Source organism: Ambystoma mexicanum, chromosome 4q (assembly GCF_040938575.1).
Source record: "Ambystoma mexicanum isolate Mex_15411 chromosome 4q, UKY_AmexF1_1, whole genome shotgun sequence".
Lineage (NCBI taxonomy): Eukaryota > Metazoa > Chordata > Amphibia > Caudata > Ambystomatidae > Ambystoma > Ambystoma mexicanum.
In genome coordinates, this window is record NC_090928.1 from 254,032,279 (window position 1) to 254,054,639 (window position 22,361).

Below are 22,361 nucleotides of genomic sequence, written 5' to 3' on the forward strand. Positions count from 1 at the left end.
TTTTTCCCACTCTTACATGTGTTTTGCTATGTGTATTTCTACTTTCTGTGTGATCTTGGCGCTGGAGCCTCACCTACTCCATGTGCACCACTTTGTGCAGTGACACAGGGTTGTCTTTGAGACTTCCCCCTGACTCCATTTTTCTGGGGCTGACTACTATCCCCCAGAAACAGGTAAAGTTGCCATTAACTTTATATAGTCACTTTAAACCACAGACCCAGTACACCCCATCTTACATGGAGTACTGGAAAGGGTTAACGCTTATCCCTTTTTGTATGTGCCTCTCAGAGCATTGTTTCGCTACCTTAACATTAAGACTTAGCTGGTGGCAGTGGTATCTACCCTAACTTTTCTACTGTGATTATCTTATATAAACGTGGTAATGTTTTAGGCTATTATATTAGCCTCAAACATAAACCCGCTTGACCAAATACATTTTATTTTGGTTCCGTCTGGGTTTAGTCACCATTTCTTTTTGTTAAAGTCTTTCTCGTGTTTTTGTCTGCGCGCCAAACCGGGGATGACTCCTTTGTTTGCTGTCTTTTCGCAGGCTTCTGCACAGAACCCCTCCTTAAGGCGCCTGATAGTCTAGGTAGGCAGGATGTGAGGGAGGGATCTTCGGACCCCTGCCATGGGTTCCCTTGGTAACCCAAGTCGCACTCTTGTCTGATTGGCTAAGGGGACTGACCTTGCCAGGCCAGCCACCCTGCTGCGTTTGAGAGCCAGGCTGTATGAATGGGGGAAACTGTATAAAAAGCAGGTCTCTGGGGCTGCAAGAGCAGAGTCACCACTGGAACGAAAGAACCAACAAGGAACTGGAAGAAGAGGACGCCTACGATGACTGAACAGCCCGGCGCAGCCCTTCTGCAGGTCCGAATCTCCAAATCCGACGACAGAGAAGATCCTCCAGGAAACTTCTTCCCTTGAGCTGGTGGGACCAACCAGTTCGCCCAAACTACAAGCCAGCACCCCTCCTCTGGTCGAGTTCGCTGTACAGAGCTACAGTGGGCCGGATAGCCAGGAAAGTCGGACCCTGCTTGGGTTTTAAGGAGCGCACCTTTTATTCATTGTTTGGCGCCACTGCTGGTTTCTTTCCTGGGTAGTGCAGGACCCTCCAGTCTTCCTACTTCTGATCAGTCCGACAGTTGCTTCAGGAACCGTGAGCCTGCAGGAACTACCAGTAACGTCTGCCTCAGCTACAGCCCCCTCTCCGTTTTAAGGTACTGTGCAAATCCGGTTGTGCGTTTCGCTCAGCCGCGGTGAAGGTGTTTGAAATCTTTCTCCAATCCGAGGGCTTGTCCTTCTCTTCTCTTTGAACTAACTTTTCTACCAACCAACCTCGTCCGGAATCTGTGCCACGAGCTACCCTGAACTGTGTGATCTTGAGCAAAATAATTTTGACCCATTGACTTTGGCCCCAAGCCTTTTCTAGCTGATCTCCTCACTTTAGTCTCTCTTGTTCAATTGCCCAGAGTACTTACCTGTTGGTGTTGATTAATTTCTAATAACTTTGTCTTTCCCTCCCTTTTAAATTGCTGGAGTGTCATTTTACTCCCACATTTTGTGAGCTTAACTTGTCTGGAATTTAAGGGAAGTGGTGTGGTGTATTTATGATTATGATTTTTTACTTGCTCGGAATAGTGAAATGTTATACAACTTTTGAGTAAATAAATATATATTCTTTTACTTAGAAACCTTCAGTCAGTGTTTGCCTGAATCTCAGTGTTTGCCTGAATCATAGTATTTGCTGTCCTTAGTGTAACTATTTGTACTGCTCACTTACTCTTGAGATACGTCTGGCTGCTCCGCTAATGCTACCACTATAACTGTGTAGTACAGGCTTGTACCAAAGGTGAAATTGTACTGTCACTTGAATTGTGTGTAGTGTTCCCAAAGGGTACTGCATATAATTCTGCCTAACAGTGACCAACAAGTTCCCCAGTGCCTTAACCAGAAACAACCGCCTGGTCACCCGGGAGAACATACTCCCACTACTCCAGCCTATCATCAACCCCCACAAGAACGTAGGATCTAGCCAACCTGGTGGACCCATGTAACCAAAACCTACTCCAAGCCCTAGACCAAATAGCTCTGCTCAAAATTGAGAAAAGCTAAGCTTCCAGCACACTTAAACAAATGGTTTTCACTAGACCTGAATGCCTTACGCGAATCCAAAAGATGTTCAGAATCTAACTGGAAAAGAAAAACTTAGGTCCAGAGTAAAGAAAACTTCAACACTGCTTCCAACACCTATAAAGCTGCTATCTTGAAAACCAAAAGTGGCACTTTCAATAATAGAATTCAAAACGCCAAGTCCAGATCCAAAGAGCTCTTCACCATCCTTAAAGAGTTGGCGTCACCTATCTCCCCACCGGATTTGTGCAATAAAGATGCCCGTTGGTGTGCCAACATCCAAAAGGCCTTTCTAGCCAAAATTGCACTATTACAAGCGAAAATTGAAGCTAAAAAAAATACATAGTCTCGCATCAAGTGCTACACCAAGTGAATTCCACTCTTCTCCCTCTAAACCCTGTAGCCTATTTGAATTCTCCCCAGTCACTACCAAAGAGGTAGAAGCCTTCATTGCTAGCCTAAAGCCATCTAGATGCCAGGGCGACATCTGACCAGCCACAATCATAAAGGAGGGGGCAAAGGCATGTACTCCCTTCATCACTTCCTTCATTAACAATTAATTCGCCTCGTGCTCTGTCCCAAAAAATCTTTAAAGTTGCCTGGGTCATGCCTCATCAAAAAACCTAATCGCGACCCTAGCATTCCAGCCAACTACAGACCTATAACAACCGTTCATTTTCTTTTGCAAATACTGTATAAAGCAGCCTATATCTAAATATAGAACCATCTCGAAGCTAATCTTCTGGGCCTCCGGCAATCCGGGTTTAGACCTAAACATGGCACACAGACAGCCCTCTTGCACTTAAAAATCCAAATGGATGAAGCTAAAGATAATGGAAATCCTGCCTTACTCCTCTTGCTCGACCTATCAGCAGCTTTCGATTTAGTTGACCACAACATCCGAAGGACTACAGCGGCCTCTTTTTCCTCCAAAGTTGCTGCCTGGGTCCAATCCTCCTTCTCAGACATAACTATGAGGGTCTTTGCTCCTTCATCTTCAGCAGAACCCTCTCCAATCTCATGTGGAGTCCCGCAGGGCTCCTGCGTCTCCCAAACCCTATACAACATTTTTACGAAGCTTCTGTTCAACCACTTAGATGAACTAGGCATCTCCTATATAATTTACGCAGACGATACACACATTCTCATCACTCTCTAAAGCTCATATGACAAAGACTCCACTCTCCTAAATTAAGCATGCCTCAGAATTCAAGCATAGACGGCCAAGCATGGTATTTGTCTCAATGATGATGAGACCGAGCTACTACTAATCGGTTCCAGGCAACAACTCAATCACTAGATCCCCAATACACCTCATTCAACAATAATGGGAATAGTATCAAAAAGGATGCCAAAACGCTAGGAGTCTATTTGGACTCCACCCTCTTTCTGTCCAGACAAGTAAATGCAACAGCTTCAGAAACTGCCTACACTTCCAAATTAATAAACACATGCAGATCCTTCCTGTCCACCAACAGTTGTATTAGACTTGTAACAGCACTCATACTCTCTACATTGGACTATTGTAACACTTTATACTTGGGCACCAGAAAGTGAAACTTAAATAAGTTACAAGTGCTGCAAAATAATGCCCTCAGAACGGCTCTAAACATTCCTCGCTCCAACCACATCTCAAGCTAGACGCAACACTAACTGGCTTCCAATACAAGACAGGATCACATTCAGAACTTTAATGGTCATCCACAAATGTCTGTCAAACTCGGCCCCCAAATACTTGGTCGATACATTTTCCAGAAATGAATCTTTCAGACCCACCAGACCCAACACTGCCTGAACATTCCCAAATTCAAACTGCTTAAAGCCGGCGGGTCTAGTTTCCCAGTGCTGGCAGCTAAGATTTGAAACTCTCGGCCCCCTGCACTAAGAGTCAAAACATCCTTTCCGTCCTTCAGAAACAATATAAAATCTTGGCTCTTCTCCCAGCATAATTAAGGCCGCTACTCCACTACTGCCTCTATACTTATGTTTACATCATGTCCCTTCAAAAGGACCTACGCCTAGATATGCAACACTAGGCGACTGCCCTCAAAGGTCTCATCCTAGAACTATATCCACATCTGTATAGAACACTGTATATTACTTTCCTGTTAGTCAAGAGATGTGACTTTGATCTGTAACACAAGTCAGTTGCCGACCCTGTAAATTATTGCATCTTTCTGTCAATGTATGAGATTACTGAGTGTTCTTGTAACATTAGTACTATTATGTGACAATTATTGTATATGCAAGCAAAAGCGCCCAGATACCCTTGGGTTCGGTGCGCTATACAAGCAAATAAACTAAACTACAGAGACAGAAGATACATTGCTCTTGGCGTTTCAGATGGCCCTGGAAACTGGTTTGCTCCCCTATTCTAGGACAGAGGTCTTGGCGCGGATCCTCAGCCTGAAATGTTCCTTTTTGAAATTATTTTTTTTAGGGAGGAATTAAAAAGGGAAGCGTACCCAGGGTCGGACTGGCGCATAAAAGGGTCTCGGGCACCAGTGAAAACGTGGCTCACAGTTGCAAATGGCAATTAATTCCTTTTGTGACAGACCGAGTAGTACGCAAGGGGGAGGTTTTTGATGAAATGTGATGCAAATTGTGCATTTTAAAGAATATTTATTCAGTAACTTGAGTCAAAACTATTACCCGAGTGCTGTAGTAACTTATCAAACTGGCCCACATGGGCCAAAAAAGTGGCACACTGGCACTGTAGGGCACCAAGAGCCTGAACGTACCAATTGTGGCGACATTATGAATACTGCGCCTTGCACAGAACAAAAATCCCGACTATCATTACGCCCTCTAAGGAGAGTGGAGGTTGCAACCCTTAAGTCGGTGTAAGGGGGGTGGGTAAGGGGTTGCCGGAGGGTCCAACCGCTTTTATTAGATGGTAGCATGGGACAATAAAAGGAAAAAAGGAAAAAGAAGGACCCTGCTGCACCAGTTCTGACCCACGTTCGTAGTAGAGAATAGACGCTGAAGGGATAGAAGAGAGAAAAGGGAGAGGGGAAGGGGGAGCCCTGGGCAGGTGTGGATCGTCCATAATGGGCTCAGGGACATCAACCCAGTGGCCACCCTCACCCATTATGGAGGAGATGAGAAGCCAGCCCAGTGAAACACTGCGCGCCCAGTCAGCTGCTTTTTCCAGCTGAGGGAGTGCTGCTGGGCTGGCTGAACAGTCAAAGGGAAACACCGTTTCCGTTTGGCAGCTCAGTTCCCCAGCCGCACATGCTCAATGAGCCATGCAAGGCTGGGGGCGCTTTTCTTCGCAAGCCTTGCATAGCTCAATGTAAATGCTGGCTGGGGAACTGCATGTCTATATGTGCGAGGGGGAGCTCCTACGCCTTCTCACACAAACGCAGCAGGCTGGAGCAGGGCGTTTCCGCACCCACACTCTGGCCCCTGCAGGCCAGAACCAGGAAGCTCTTGTTTCTCGATTCCGGTTCATGATGCAGGAGCTCGTGCGCTGAGGAGGAAACTTCAGGACCGGGGCAGAAGACAAGTTTATGTTAATTTATTTATGTGTATGGATGCGTGTATGCTTGAGTTATGAGTAAGTGTATGATGATGGGTGCTCTAGTGGTGTGTGTGTGTGTGCTTGTGTTGGTCCGTGGAGCTGATTTCGGCACGTGGGCGGAGGGTTGATCAACAAAGGCGTTTAAAAAATTCCTTTGTTGCACAATCCCCCTAACCACTTGCCAAAATCAGCTCTCCCGAGGCACGTCAGATTTTTTTTTCCTGGTCATCTACCATAGATGTCCAATAAAAAATGCCATGCCTGCCTCCTTGTCACCAATTGCAAACTGTTTGGCTTTTTACCCAATGTTCTGTTTTAAGTATGCTCTAAAATGCAAAATTTTAACCCATTCTTTTTTTTATCCTGGGGGGAGGTGGGTGGGGGGAATAAACCCACCGAAACCCTCCTTCATTGGCTCGGGCTACCTCGCTACGCTCGGTTGCTACGGCATATCTGGTAGAAATATGTATGTCCCTCCACCTAAGGCTCTGTGACTATTCTGGGAGTGGTACTGTGGTGTAAGCAGGATGGGGGACCTGGGGGGAGCCATGGCATAGTGGTGGGAACGTGCAGGGACATTGGGAGCAGGGTGGGGAGAGCCCAGGGACTGGGATAGGAGTGGGATGAGGGAGCCCAGAGACTGATGCGAGCAGATGGGGAGCCCAGGCACTATACTGGGAGTAGGGTGCAGTGACGGTGTGCGACAGTCCATAGCCATTTGGACTAACTGTCCATTTGGCATTCAGGTGGCGTTGGTTTTGCTTCGGAAACCAGGCAAGTACAGAAGTCAGCGTGGCCCGGTTGTTTAAAGAAGTTTAGATCAGGCGACGACCACCAACAAAGCATATGAAGGAATGCAGGATTGGGTATTATTGGGCAGTTTAATGAAGGTAGTGAACTCTTATATAGTCATTAGTAATTCTAGATTTAGTAAGGTGAATTTCCTAAACTATGCCCGTGTTGAAGCGAAGGTACAGAAATCATGGTATGGATTCTCAGATAGCTGCCAGAGCATGATTACAGAAGTGGGAAAAGGTGTAGGTGTATCTCTAATTGTATGAAGTTAGTCTGCTTGAGGCTTGTGAAAATGAGAAAGGCTTCAGGACCTCACTATCCGACCATAAATCGAGTACCGCCTGCACACATCAGAAAGGTCTCCAGGAATAGTCGCTTTAAGTTCATACATTATTAATAAGTCTGCCAGATTAAAGATGGTGATAAGATCACATTTCTTGCAGAAGTTATCCATTTGTTTTTAAGTTATTTTATCTGCATTCGAGACGCGTATGCGTTGCGCTGTAAAATAAAAATAAAGTTACATCTAGGTTGACAACTCTGGCAAGGGAAATCTGAGAAGCGGCAAAGGGAGAGAGAGAGGCAGTGTAGAGAAGTTTGCAGAGCTTATGCAGCTCCGAGATATGCCGCACAGCACTCCCCCAGCATTAGCGCTGGCTCCAACGATGCCGCAGCAGACTCCCTAAAGCACAAGGGACTAAAACCAGGGTCACAGATCTCGCCCCACCCCCCCAACCAGACCGTGCTCTCGGTAGGGAAGCCCAGAACAAGACTTCCGAACACAAACTTGGGACACTGCACCACCCGTGTCACCAACACCATTGCATAGCGGTTCTGTGCAAGCAAGAGGGGCGAGGCCCAACACAAAATTTAAACTGGTTTTCAGAGGTAACATTTTCAAGTTGCAAGCTACTAGTCAGCCATAAAAAGTCTACACAGTGGGCCTCATCACGTATTGGGCAGTAGCCCTTATATTTAGCGGTAACGGTTTCACCACTGCATATAAGGGCTGCCCTATCACGAGTCTGACAGCATTACCCCCAGTAAATACGCTGAAAAAACTGCACATTTTTCGGCATAATTACCGCTGGCGGTATTAGCACGCATTAATTGCGCTGAAAATGCCTCATTGGGTCCAATGGACCCAATTCAGGAATGGGCTGCTGACGAACTCGTCATCCGGCGGTAATACTGCCGGACCTTTGGCAGTAGCACTATTTGCCCAGGCAGTATCTCAGCGGTAATACCTCACAACTCATGAGGCCCATAGTGTCTTACCCGCCAGGAGTCAATTATCACTAGCGAAAGTCTAGTGCAACTTTTGAACCCCTATTCTTTGTATGTAACACCTCCCGGGCACGGTAGACGAGGCCAGACAACCAACGCGAGCATAGGGATGAGTGGGTGGTGGAGGAGCAAGAGACCCTAGGTTTTTGTAGGTTTTTCAGGTAGGATCAGAGGAGGTGCTGGTGGCAGACCAAGAGACTAGTAGGAGGAAGGAGTGTGGAGGGGTTTTTAAATTATTATTTTTTAGAGCAGTTGAGGTATTGGTTAGAGGGCGCAAGCGGCACTGTATTGTGCGTGAAAGACTAGCAAGTTCTATAGTGAGCGAATGAGAGTAAAAGTGTGTAAGAAAAAAGTTGGGTGGAGTTGTGTAGAGGAGGGAGTGCTAACAGTGAAGGGTAGAGTGAGAGACAGAAGATAGAAGCAGGGAGTAGTAGTAAAGGAGGGAGGATTGGGGGAAGTGGTAGACTAGTAAGAGGAGGATATCAGGCAGAGAGAGGGAGAGGAATGCATGGGGTAATAGAAAGGAGACTGCCTCCAGCAGAGTGTCTGGTAGGCACACCCTATGATCCCCTATAGTCCACTAAGCTCTGGATAGTGTAGGAACAGTCCCTGAGGGAAGTTAGACAGAAAAGGGTATTTGGTATTTAGTCTTCCCAGCAGGACCAGATACACCCTGGACAGATTTGCGAAACTTTTATATATTGACCTCGGGAAGGAGGACACATGGGTTAGGGTGGAGTAGTGCATATAGACTAGAGAGATGGACAGCACTAGCGCACTGCCTGAACCTACAACAAAAACCCTTGAACTATCTCTAGGAGTTGGAGTGTTCTTTGAGCCATCTGCAGCACTCTTAGGTTTCTATAATTACTGTAATGAAAAATGTAGTTCTTAGATGCCTGCGTCACTCGCAGAGCTGCACTCGTCTTATCAAGTCAAGAAGCATTTTCACGGGGGGCGTGACTAGCCGGTGTGGGATGCACATGTAGGTTTGTAGAGCTCCGATACCGCCAAGGAAATTCTGCTGAAATCGGACAGAAACACCCCATGTCGGGACGTTAAACAGATACTGGCTGACGGGGGGAAGCCCTGGAGGTGAGAGAAATGCAACGGGGAGAAGACTCGAGCTGAACCACACCGCAGAAACCTGCAGAGAAGGGAGCTGCCGCGGGACGCAAGGATAGCCTCCAAGATGGCGGATGCGCTCTGGTGAGGAGGAGGGAGCGGGTCCACTGAGCGCCCGACCCTGGTGCTGCAGTGCTTGGATTGCGGCACGTGCAGAAAACGTGGCGGCAACATCCGCAGTGTACCGCGGATAGGTGCAGGTGCTCAAGCCTGCAAGGGAGTGGAGAGAGAAGCTGCCCCCCCCCTCATCCACCATGCGCGCAGTGGATCTGCGCGCGTAGGCCGGCGGGACGGAGGTCCGGGCAGGAAGAGGAAGCCGGCCGCATTCATGAGCGGAGGAGGTACGCATGGCATGAGAGGAGCACCGTCCGTGTGCTGCCTTGGGGGAGAGTCACACAGAGACGCCCTGTTAGAGGGAGGGCTTGTACTGCGCTACATGGGGTAAAGGATCCCTCTCCTCCCCGAACGCGAAGCGACCGCTGGAGGCTGTTGTGGAGCTACGGTGAGCACTGAGGTTGGGGCGGAGCAATCTAGTGGCGCGGGGTAGGAGGACATTGTGAGCTCCTTCCTCATTGGGGGTTCACTCAGGAATCTAGGGTCTTGGAGCCCTCTTAAGATCTGCTATCGGACCCCGTCCGGTGGGATGTAACATGGACATTTGTGCACAGTGGAGGAGAGGTCATCGAGTGAGGACGGTTGAATCCGAGGAGAGGCTCGACAGATTCAACAACATAGATAGTAAGTGAGATAAACAAAGTAGTGAGATTGGAGTGTGGGGAAATACTGGTGCAGACATTGGAGACATAAGAAAGGGCACAGTAAAAACTGTGATGCCCAAGGGAGGAGGGCTGCACAATCCCCAGTTCGGTATGGGCAAGAACCAGCAGCTGATGGACAAGTATACAGAAGCGAAGGAAAGGACACAAACAGGATGGTCCAGAGCGACAGACGGGAGAGAGACCTACTACTTGGGAGGAAAGTGGCGTGACTCTGGACTCGCTAATGGAGGCGATACAGGCCTCTAGATTTACGCTTCGGGAGAGTTATCAAGGAGGTGGGGGTTGAAGTCTCCCTGGTGAGAGCAGACCTCCGCAAAGTGAAGAGAGGGTTACGGAAGTGGAGCAGAGGGTCAATACGGTGGAGGACGACATCCAGAAGCTCAAGAATCAAGTGGCAGGTTTGGTGGGGGCGACCCGAACGCTGGAAGAGCGGAGGATGCGGAGGACCGCGCCAGGCGCTGCAACATCCGTCTGGTCGAAGTCCCGGAAAGGGAGGAAGGCCCTAGCCTCGATTTGTGGAAAACCTGATCCTGAAGGTGCTAGAGATTAAAGGCATCTCCAAGTTTTTTACTGTGAAGAGGGCACACAGGGTGCCGGGGAGGCCCCCACCGCTGGGTGCCCCGCCGAGGGTGCTGGTGGCGAAAATTATGAATTTTTGGGATCGAGATGCTATCGTGCTGGACGCCCGTAGAGTGGGCCACTATGAAATTGGACAAGCGAAGCGGAGGATGTTTGCAGATTTCACGTTGGATGTGCAGCATCAAAGAAGGTCATGCGACGCAGTGAGGCGACGACTCAGAGAACTCAATTTAAAGTATATGATGTTTTTTCAGGCAAAGCTGAAGGTACTGTCGGGGGGGCGGGGAGGGAGGTCATGGTTTTTCACGTCCCCAAGGGAGGTATGGGACTGGCTAGATGCCAGGACACATGGGGCAGACCCCCAGACCAAAGGAACCGGGGCGGAGTAGCGCCTGGCCACGGAGGGATGAGGAAGGCGGAGATGGAGGCGTGGACCAAGTGGTATTTTTCAGGAAAGAAGTTATTTGAGAGTGAAGTGGGGTGTGATATGAGGGGCATGCTACATGGGAGGGGTGGTATCGGAGGGATAGCGAAATCCCCCAGAACTGGTGACGCCGTTGACTACTACCCGCGGAGGGAGGGGGGAGGAGATGGGGTAGACTATTCAAGAGGTCTATGGGGGAAGGAGAGGAGAATAGGAATTTGGGTGGGGTTTGATCACCCACACCAGTTGCAGGGTGCGGGGATAGGACAGGGAGGGGGAGAGGAGAGGGGGGGGGCACAGTTGGGGGAAGGAGGAGGGGAGGGGTGTGAGTTTGGTCAAGGAAGTGTTGGGAGCACCGAGTTGGGGACGGGTGCGAGGGAGGGGGGGGGGGGAGGTCCAGAAACAGGGAGGAAGCAGGAGGAATGGCATGTCAGTAATTATTGCAAGGTTGGAGACGGTTCTGTATATAGGTATTGGGGAAAGCAGAGAGGGAGAGTCTGGGGGGGATATTTGGGAGAGATGAGGGGGTAACTTGAGTGATCGTATCAGTAGGATAGATGGGTAAAGTGGGAAGTTCCTGAGGAGGCAAGGGATACAAGTGGCTTTGATACAGGAGACACATGTGGGTAAGGAGGGGTTGGGGAAACTGGGGAAACTCTGGGGGCGGGCAGGTAGTTGGCACAACCTATTCAACCCAAGCTAGGGGAGTGCTTATTTGGGTTGCGAGAGGGGTACCACTGAAGGTTGAGGCGGTGCTGAAAGATGAGATTGGTAGAACAGTGCTAGTGAAGGGTTTATGGGAGTGTAAAACACTGTCTGGTTAACTCGTACGCAGCAAATGTAGATGAAAAGGAATATTTTCCGTCGGTGTTACGCATGTTGGGGGCATATAGGGGCGAAATGCTAGTATGGGGCGGTAATTTCAATTGTCACTTGGATGAGCGATTGGATGGGTCGGGGGGTAGAGGGTTGCTTAAGAAGGGTATGACTGGGTCACTCCATAGGATAATGAAGGATTTAGATCTGGTGGAGGTATGGAGGAAGAGGCATGTGGAGGAAAAGGGATACTCCTATTACTCGGGCGTGCATGGCTCGTACTCGGGCCTGGACTATATTATAACGGGGAGGGAGCATTGCCAGTATTTTAAGGAGATAAGGTACCTAGGGCGCGCCCTGTCAGATCACTCCCCCTTGGTGGCCACATTATTTGGGACCAATGAGAATCCCCCGCAGCGGTTATGGCGACTCCAGAGAGAGGCACTTGGGAATGGGGCATTCGTCGGAGAGCTTAGAGAGGGGAATCACAGCGTTTTTTGAGCTAAATGAGGGGTCGGTGGAGTCCAGGGTGCGCTCTGGGAAGCCTTTAAGGTGACCATGGGAGGGAAGTGCCTATCCATGACAGTAGGTATGCGTAAGCGGCTCCTGGACACGCAACGGCAAACAGAGGCTCAGGTGGAGGAATTGGATAGGCGGCACGGTGGTGGGGGAAGCCCTGGCGCAGAGGTTGGAGCTCCACCAGGAGCTCTTGGCAGACCTGACACGCTTTGATAGTAGTAAGCGGTACGTGAGATTGCATGGGGTGGGGGATAAGGCGGGCAAGTAGCTGGCCTGGTTGATCAGCAAGGAAAACCCGAGCCGGGCTATAACCCAGATTAGGACAAACTCAGGGGGAGATAGTTGGGACCCAAAGGGAGATTAATGAAACCTTTGTGGCATTCTATGAGGAGTTGTATACAAGTGAGGGGGCGGGGGGTAGTATGTGGATGTCCATGTAGAGGATCTCATGGAAATACTACGATTACAGAAACTGGGGGAGGAGCTACGGGAAGAATTGGGAGGCCCCAATCGAGGAGGCCGACATCCGCTGGGTGATTCGCACATTGAGGAAAGGCACAGCACCGGGTAGTGACTGACTTCCAGTGGAGTTTTACTCCACGTTTGTCGATCTGGCACCACAGCTTAAGAAGGTATATGAGGAAGCTTTTCAGAGGGGTTGCCTCCCGGAATCGGTGAGAGAGGCGGTGATAATTGCGATATTGAAGGAGGGGAAGGACCCGATGGACTGCGCGGCGTATCGACCGATATCCCTACTGAATGGGGATGGGAACATTTTGGGGAAGATCTTAGCCGCTAGATTGGTGAGGGTAGCGCCGACCTTGGTCCACCCGGACCAATGGGGGTTTGTTGGGGGAAGAAACATCTGGTAATATCTCTCGCCTTGACCATGTTATGGATCTAGTGAAGTCGCAGAAGCAGGACATGGCGATAGCCTCTTTTGACACTATGAAGGCGTTCGACTCCCTAGAGTGGAAATGGCTATTCCGGGTGCTGAGGGAATTCGGGTTTGGGGGATAACATGTGTAGATGGTTGGCCCTGTTATATATGAAGCCGATGGCTATGGTGAGGACTAATAACTGGGTGTATGGAACATGGGAACTGGGCAGGGGGACGCGGCAGGGGTGTTCGGCCTCCCAGATTCTGTTTGTCTTGGCCCTGGAGCCCTTGGCAGCATTTTTGTGGCAGGAAATGAGGGAGGCAGGGATCGAAGCGGGGGTCAAAGGCATATAGTTTCCCTTTAGCGGGTGATTTGCTGTTGTACGTGGTAAACCCCAAGAAGCATCTTCCAGAGTTGCTCGAGATATTAAAAAAATGTTCGTTTCATGTCTGGCTTTCGCATTAATCCGGGAAAATCAGTGTTGTTTCCGTTAGGGGGGTTAAGAGATAGTCCACATAAGGAATTACCAGAGTTGGGAATAAAATAGGAGAAGGAATCATGATCTGGGGATAAGGGTATTCCATGAGATGGAGGATACGTTCGTACATAATACAAGAAGGGCGCTGTCAAAAGTCGTAGAGTCAATCAAATTCTGGAAAGTTTTACCCCTTTCTCTGATGGGTAGGGTGGCACTCTGTAAAATGGTGATCCTGCCACGATTGCTCTATTGCTTTACAAATATACCCTATGTGGCGAAATAAAGTCTTCTTTAAAATGCTGGACGTTAAGGTCAGGGAACTATTGTGGAATACGGGGAGGAGGAAGTTATCCTTGGAGACATTGCAGAGGAATAGAGAAGACGGGGAACTGGGCCTCCCTAATTATATTTTGTGGCGGCACTGTTGCAGTCGATTTTGGTGTGGGATCAACCTGGGGGGGGGGGGACCCAGAGAGGTTGATAGGGGATCTACCGCCAAACCGTAGAGCAGTTGAACTACTTTGGTACCCAATTGGTAATAAGGCGAGAACCACAGTATTTGAGGCGGTGAGAGAGACGTGGAGGAAATATGATGGTGGTAGGGATGTTGGGGGTCACTATGAGGGCAAACTTCCATGGGGTGCGGACCGGAAGCTCCGTCAGGCGATTGGAAACGCAGGAATACAGAGGCTATGGGAGAAGGGGTGTGAGATCTTTTTGAAGGCGGGAAGCTACTTACCTGTAAGGAACAGTGTTTGAAGTTCGGCCTACCGCAGGGACTTTTTGACGTATGGAGTGGTGGTTCGTAGGTTGGCGGAGATGTGGGAGGGAATGCCTGAGGAACACAAGTGTCAATTTAATTAGCAGACCTACATAATTGCATAGCAAATTGCTATGCAACACTGCTTATTTTATGCCCTTGGCAGGATTACCAGCTTGGATATTGAACCCATTACCCAACATGCAATGTAGGTTAATAGCATTCCATAAACCTTTCCAAATATGTGATTGCACCATATCCATCAAGAAAAAAAGGTAGCAGATGCAAATAAAATGGTGGCCTCTCAGTGCTGGCTATAAAATGTTACATATTTGCAGCACAGCCTACGCTGACCCGTGAGCGGGCGGAGAAGAGGCTTGATGAGTGTATGGGCTTCACAAGAATTATTTTTTAAACACAAAATCCACTCTCCGTGAAATCTCCCCTCCAGACTGCAAAATAAAAATGGTGAAAAAAAGTCAACTCTGCTTTTGAGATCACATACTGGCACAAAAGAGTTGAATCCATGAACACATTCTTAGTCACCCATTAACACCACAGGGGGATGGGAGGGTGAAAGGGAGGTTGCATTGTGCCATCTAAAACACTGGTTGTTGGAGAGCTTGCGAGGCGTGGAATACTTTTCACTGTTCCATTTCACCTTAATAGATACATGCTTGCACGTCGAAACATTTACCACGTGAAAAAGTGACTTACACATCGCCCTGGTTCTGTTCATACAAAGCCTTCATCTCTTCAAGAACCTGTCGCACTCCATCTTCCTGAAATTGGACCAAATATTAAGCATATTAGGCGCAAATAAATACTTCTAGAACCAGACAAAGCATATAAGGTTTGCAAGGGTTTCCTTTAGATAAGTTGCTGTGCAGAGCTAGTCACATTCTCTGCCCTCGGAAATGAAGGCGCTCATTCCCAAAACACAGATCCCAAACTCTGAATAAATGGACACACCCTCGTAGGAAATGAGACCAGGAGAGAGATTGCAAGTTGAACAAAGTTTATATCAGATAAAAGATGCATGCAGAGAACTCCGTTGCCCGAGAGCGCTCTGCCAAACAATACAAAAACATCACATTATAAGAACAATTTTTGTCATCAGTGACCAACAGTATAGGTAATGAATACTACATGGTAATTGGTTCACTTCATGGATACATTATAGACTATACTGGGTTGATGCAGCTTGATTGGTCTGTGCTGGGCTGGTGCTTCTCGCAGCATGGGGGTCAGCTGGGCTCAGAGGCATCGGGCACAGATCGGCTAACTAATCTCGTTATTCTGACCATACAAAAAAGGCTACAAACAACTAATCAGCATTAAACACTGACATTTATTGCAGGTGCTATAAAGTTCAACTAACAACTATATATCCAGCTTCTACTTTGCCCTCTAGGAACAATAAAACATAGTGCCTTAATTCCAGCGCCCACCACGAAAGGGGTTGATCTACTTGTTGCCTCATGATACAGATTGATAGGTGTTGTTTCTTCATTGGATACATGGTACAAGGGAACTTATGGCTGTGGTGGGTGCATGTTCTGGTCACTCCATGAGGTTAGATGTGTATCAGCATCAAAGGGACAAAGGGGTCTGGGTTTTGTGAGCAATGGGTTGCAAGGTGTGGGTTGAGAGGGTACATGTGGGTTTGTGAAGATGGACGAGCACACAAGTCAAGATTCGGCCCGGTCACACACAGGGCAATGAGCTCAGAGAAAGAGAAAGATACAGGCGAGTTGCAACAATACATGGCTGTATTTACGTGAGAAAGGAGCTTGTGTGGCGCCGCAAGGGAGGAGGTGGAGAGAGGTGTCTGGGTTGGCTGTGCACGGCGCTGGACAATGGGAGAGATTTCTAAATCATTGTGCGGCCTAGTAAAAAGATGGAGTCCTGGGGTGGCATAAAATGGAGTCTGTATGTGTCATCCAATGGCTTCTGCCCTCTGTCGTCAGAGGACGTCTCCCCCCGCTGGGATGAGCAGATCCCTTCCACGCAGAATGCAGGGGGGGGCAAAAAGACCCTTCCTCCCCTACATTCCCCCCTTTCGTTACTCCTAAAGTAATGAATAACCCTGGCCATTAGTGCGCCTACATTCTTCTGCCTCAATCACTGCTTCATACCAGGCTGGAGTCCCCTTTATTGGCACCCAAGCCCTACACACGGATCTTAGCCCTACACACTGATCTTAGACTATGACCCCTTCTGGCATATTCATCAGGAGTGCAGGTCATGTATATGCACCCACCATGCCCAGCTAGGTCCACCCACACTTCCTTATACCATTCTAATTCATGGGGTTCCTTGATGTTTGTGTGCCACAAATTGTCCACTCTATCCCCTGTGTTGTATACTGCGGTCATGCAGTATTTGGGCTCATGGTTAACCCGTTTGTACTTGCGCATCCTTTACATCATGAGGCACCTTTGTTGGACTGCACACTGTCCCCATCATCATTGCACTACTAGGCATAGATTCTGCACAGCATCGAACCCCTACCTGGCGCACACAGAAAATCAGCAGCAAAAATACTATGATGGGGACCAGTACCTTCTTTGCAGTCCAGATCCAGGAGGGTACCCAATCAAAAACTGTATCAAACCAGTCACTTGGGTCAATCCCACCCTCCTCCATCCTTTTTCCAAGATCATGTACTGCAGTTACTACACGTGATAGTGTCTGCAGAAGGCACTAATGTGCAACATGCACTCCTGATTTTTCGGCAAACACTGGCTTCCATTGCTGTGAGGAGATCCAAGACGTAGCGTGTTTGCATTGTGATTAACCACAGGGCTCTGAGTTCTACCTTGAGGACGTTGAACCCTTCTTCAGTATCGTTTGCTAGTTGGATCAGCTCCCACCTCACAATCTGCAACCATTTGGCGTTCGCTCGTGCCTGGATGCTTGGTATGAGTGATGCAAAAAATGTGTCTGCTGAGTTGAACAACTTAAACTGGTCAAGTATCTGTGCTAGAAGATTGGAAGAGTCTTTAGAGATAATAGTTTGATGCTCTCCTTTTGCGTGACACTTGGTCTTGTAGCTTGTCCTCTGACAGTACATCATATTTGGGAGGGTGGAAGGGGGCGAAGGGAACAGGAATTTAAACTCAAGATGGATGAATTGGAAAATCAACCTGCGCTTCTTTGGGATTCCAGAGAAAGAAGGGGAAACGGAGGAGGACTTGAAATCAACTCTCCATGACATCATTAAGCTCCTTGTCGCAGATGACAACATTGATGAACCTAAAACGGAGCGCATTCACAGAGCTGGAGGCCCGCCTGGAGGCCCGCGATCGGTGTTGGCAAGGTTTCACCGTTACCGAGACAGGATGAGAGTGTTGGAGAAAGCGAGGAGTGGGGGTGCTATCACCCTTAGTGGAGCTCAAATAACTATTTTCCAGGACCTCTCGTCTCTGACCCTGGCTCTACGGAAAATGTGCAAACCACTTACTACTTGGCTTAAGAGTCGTGACACACGCTACAGGTGGGGATACCCCTTCTCCCTCTCCTTTGAACATGAAGGCACGCGAATTAGACTAAACTCTGAGCAAGATATCAAAGCATGCATCTCCGAACTACTGGGCCCGCAGGAACATGAAGAACATCGCGACCAACCACCTAGAAGCCAAGGGCAATGGCACGTGCAGGGCCCGAAACGGAGGAAGGTGAAGGGCTCGAGGAAGTACCGTAGAGGAAATGGCTCCCCAGAGGGAGGCAGCTGACACCGAACGAGTGCAACGCATTTAAATTGACTTAACCTTTAACATGAAGAATTTGAAGTTATATGCTGTGAAAATGGTTTTGAATCTTCCACCTATAAGACACTCAACTGACTATTGTCGGGGGTGGCTTGTAGGGGGCTCATTGGACATTAGTGATGTTTATTAGGTACGGGGACCGTGAGGTAACGGTCTCCTCTAGTGGTTCGATTTCGGACCATTGCTTTCAACTGGGATTGATCGAACGCCACCGAACTCAGGGAGGGGAGGGGAGGGGGGTGGTGGGTGGGGAACCGGGAAGAGAATGTGGGTTGAATCGAGGGAACATTTGAAAGTCTTAAAAGGGGAAATGCTGGTACGGTTGTTTAAACTCCAGGGGTCGAAGTTACAGCGATCATCAGGTCCACACGAGCATTCAAAATGTTGCTATACTGACCGCTGAACCATGCACCAGGGGCACCATGAGAGTGGGAACGCTCAACGTCAAAGGTCCCACCTACTAAAAGATCACTCCTTTTTAGAGAATTTCGAAGGTCAAATATGGATATACTCTTTTTGCAAGAGGTATATGAGGGGAGAAGAAAGGGCAATCCTGGGAAAAAGAACTGGGTTGGAATTCTGGGGCTCTGGACCCCTAAAGAAAGGGGGAGTGGGAGTACTCATCAGAAAAGGGCTAGATTTCAGGGCCTCGAAAATTTGGTCTGATGCAGAGGGTTGGGCTCTCCTGGTGTCGGGGACCATTGGAAGGTTGTCCATTACGATCCCCACGATTTACTCCCCCAATGTGGGACAACTCCGATTTCTATCCAAAACAATCCCCAAAATAATGCTAGAGGCAACAGGTCACGTCATCCTTGGCGGTGACTTTAACATATGGGCAGACCCGGATCTCGACTGGCACCCCGGTAACCCAGAAAGACGGGATGCAGGTGGAGGAGATCACACCCAATTTAAAACAATGATGGACTTGTATGGTTTGATTGATGTGTGGCGCTGCATGCACCATATGGAGAAAGAGTACACCTTTTTTTCGGCCCCGCACAATACGTTTACTCGCATAGATTACCTTTACTCCTCCAGTGACTTATTTGGCACGGCCACACACTCACAAATCGCGACCATCTCATGGTCCGATCACGATATGGTATCCGTTGATTTAGTATGGGATTCCTTGCCCGTTAGATGCGGACAATGGAGATGTAACGAGACGTTATGGAAGGATCCTGTTTTCAAGTTAGAGATGGAAACTGAAATTGAAGAATATTTCCGAATGAATGATACTGGGGAAGATTCGAAACAGGGGGTTTGGGAAGCTGGTAAGGCAACATGGAGGGCAATCCTCATGCGGGAGGGAGCTAATAAAAAAAGAGAGAGGGCCTTAATTGAAAATAGAATCCGTAGAGAAATTACCCAACTGGAAAGTGATGCGAAGAAAGGGGACACTGTTGACCCTGACAAAGTTCTAGAAGCAAGGAAAAAAAAAGGGAAGAGTTACGCCACCTGGAACATGAGCAAATAGCCCGCAAGCTCCTCCTGTTGAAACAGAAATTTTATGAGAAAGGGGACAAAGCTGACGCGCTATTAGCGGCCAGACTCCGTGCCCAACGGGCAGAACGCAGGGTTCAAGAGATACTAGAAGGAGAACCGGGTGTGGGAACCCCCCACCCCATTATTCCGGAATCCTTTGCGGATTTCTATGAGACCCTGTACACCCCTGAAGACGACCCAGACACTCCCAGCATTCGATCCTACTTAGATGACGTTGCTATGCCCAAATTGACACAAACTGAATCAGATACGCTTGATGCCCCTATAACGGGAGAGGAGATCCAAGAGGCCACTAAGAGACTTACATTAGGCAAATCCCCGGGGGAGGACGGGTATACTGCAGGTTTTTACAAAACATTTGCCCCGCAACACACGCCTTTCCTTGTTGGTTTATTCAATCGAATTCTAGAAACAGGAAATCCTCCAGACTCATTTGTCAAAGCACTCATAGCAGTTATCCCGAAAGAGGGGAAGGATCCCACGAAGTGTGGATCATATCGTCCCATCTCCTTACTTAATATAGATGCCAAAATATACTCCAGGGTTCTCGCAGCTAGGCTTGAATCCCTCATGCCCCGCCTTATCCATCCCGACCAGGTGGGCTTTAAAATCGGCCGCCAAGGTGCAGATACCATGTGCAAGACATTACATTTGGTGCACGCCTCCCACAACCTAAATACCAACCCTGTGTTGCTTTCCATTGATGCTGAAAAAGCGTTTGACAGGGTGGACTGGGATTTCTTAATGGAGGTCCTTCAAAAAAAAAAAGAAAATCGGACTAGGCCCAAACCTTAGAAGGGGAATTAAAGCGATATACTCGTCTCCTATTGCCTCGGTAGTCTCCTATTGCCTCGGTATTCGTTAACAGAGAGTATTCCAGGTGGTTTCAACTGAAGCGAGGCACTAGACAGGGATGTCCCCTCTCAGCCATCTTGTTTGCCCTATCACTTGAGCCGCTTGCACATAAGATCAGGGGAGATGAAGCCATAGAAGGGATCCAACTAGGACACACTGAATATAAACTCGCCCTGTATGCCGATGATATTCTTTTACATGTGGTTAATCCCGAGAAATCGGTCCCCCGAGCCATCCTCCTCCTGGAGGACTACGGTCACCTCTCGGGCTTCAAGATCAATCGTGCCAAATCCACGCTCTTTCCCCTTCAGGGAGATGCTGAGGCGAATACTATGAAATACTCCTCCTTGGGACTGTCGATCGAACATGACAAGATGCAATACCTCGGGGTACACATAACGAAACAATTAGACTCCCTGTACGAAGCAAATTTCCCACAACTTCTTACCAAGCTCCGCGCAGATCTGGCCAGGTGGGATAAACTGACGATCTCATGGCTTGGACGACTCAACGCCGTCAAAATGATCTCCCTCCCGAGGTTTCTTTATCCCTTCCAAATGCTTCCAATTAAAATACCGGAACAATACTTTACTGAGGTGAAGAGGGAAATTCTAAAATTCCTGTGGAGGGGGAAAAGGGCCAGGATAGCCTACTCTATGTTGACGCTGCCCAAAGACAAAGGCGGGGTGGGACTCCCTGATCTCCGGAAATACTATGCCGCTGCCCAAATGCGTGTGTTTGTCCCCCACCTACGCAATAACAAAGAACCACAATGGGTAGCGATGGATAACTATTACTTGACCCCAGCAACACTTGGGGAATGGTTGTGGGCTCCACGAAGCTGGGTATTGAGGAGAACGAGAAACCACCCGCTCTTTGTTGCTATATGGGATATATGGCGAGAGGGTTCGGAGATGACGGGAATCACGACATGGCCGTCCCTATTGAGTCATCTATGGTCCCCGGGCATTAATAACTATTTCCCCAATGTCAAGAGGTTCCAGACATGGTTTGAAGCGGGAATAGAAAGAGTGGGCCAGCTCCTCCGCAGTGACTCATTTATCACCCTCCCAGAGTTAACAGAAGCCCTAAATATTGGAGTCCTCTCCACCTTCCATTATTTACAAATTAAAGGGGTATTGACCAAATCTGAGTGGAAGGAAAAATTAAGTAGAGATCTTACCCCATTCGAAAAAATGCTAGACTCCAAGACTGATGGGAAGAGCCTGATTTCCCTCATATACAACTTACTCCTGGGCGGAGGTGGTAGATCCTCACTTACACTCAAACGGCGATGGGAGACTGATATAGCGATGGATATAGACGATGATGAATGGGTCAAAATGTGTACTATGGCCTTGCGTACTTCCATATCATGTCAATATAAACTCCACTCCATAAAACTTCTACATCGCTGGCAGTATGACCCGTATAGATTATCCAGGATGTACCAATCTTCCTCCCCCCTCCTGTTGGCGTGAATGTGGGCATGTTGCAGACTACTGGCACATGTGGTGGGGGTGCCCCAAGATCAAGATCTTTTGGGATAAGGTCCTGGGATGGATCAGGCACACTGATGGGATTCACAGAACAGCAGATCCGCACCTAGTCTTGTTCAGCCTCGAAAAAATTGAAGATGAATGGACAAAGGTACGGGGCCTAACCCCCCATTTGTTGCTCGCGGCGCGAGCTTTACTTGCTACTAAATGGAAATCGCCCACGACCCCGTCCAAACAAGAGTGGATTAATGTGGTGTTGAACATATGTACCATGGAAAAAAATCACTGCATCCCTCCATGTAGAGCGACACAATCCGAGCTCCTATGGTCAGACTTTCTGAGAGCGCACACGTCTAATGAATACCCAACTTCAGATGTCGACGACCCCCCCATCATGAATGTAATAAATCATGTTTCTTGAGAAGAGTGTACCGACTTCCGCCTCTCTGAGCTGTACCCCCCCTCACCATTACATAAACGCCGCCCAAAGGTTTCAGGCGCTCCTCCCACATGTCGAACCCCTAAATACACAGCACGCAACAAAGACTCCACCCTTGCTGACGACCGCAGCACCATAATACCTTATTCCCTAAACGACTTGACTCTTTCTCGGGGCAGGGGAGGGG

The 22,361-nt window shown here is 48.5% G+C and overlaps 1 protein-coding gene across 2 annotated transcripts in view; it reads right to left on the bottom strand.

Moving 5' to 3' along the window:
- Window positions 1–22,361, bottom strand: part of GINS1 (GINS complex subunit 1) — a 295,885-nt gene that overhangs the window by 254,005 nt on the left and 19,519 nt on the right. For both annotated transcript variants that reach the window (XM_069607826.1, XM_069607825.1), the window contains exon 2: window positions 14,817–14,881. In XM_069607826.1, the coding sequence (XP_069463927.1) occupies window positions 14,817–14,881 (65 nt within the window). The remainder of the gene's footprint in view (window positions 1–14,816; window positions 14,882–22,361) is intronic.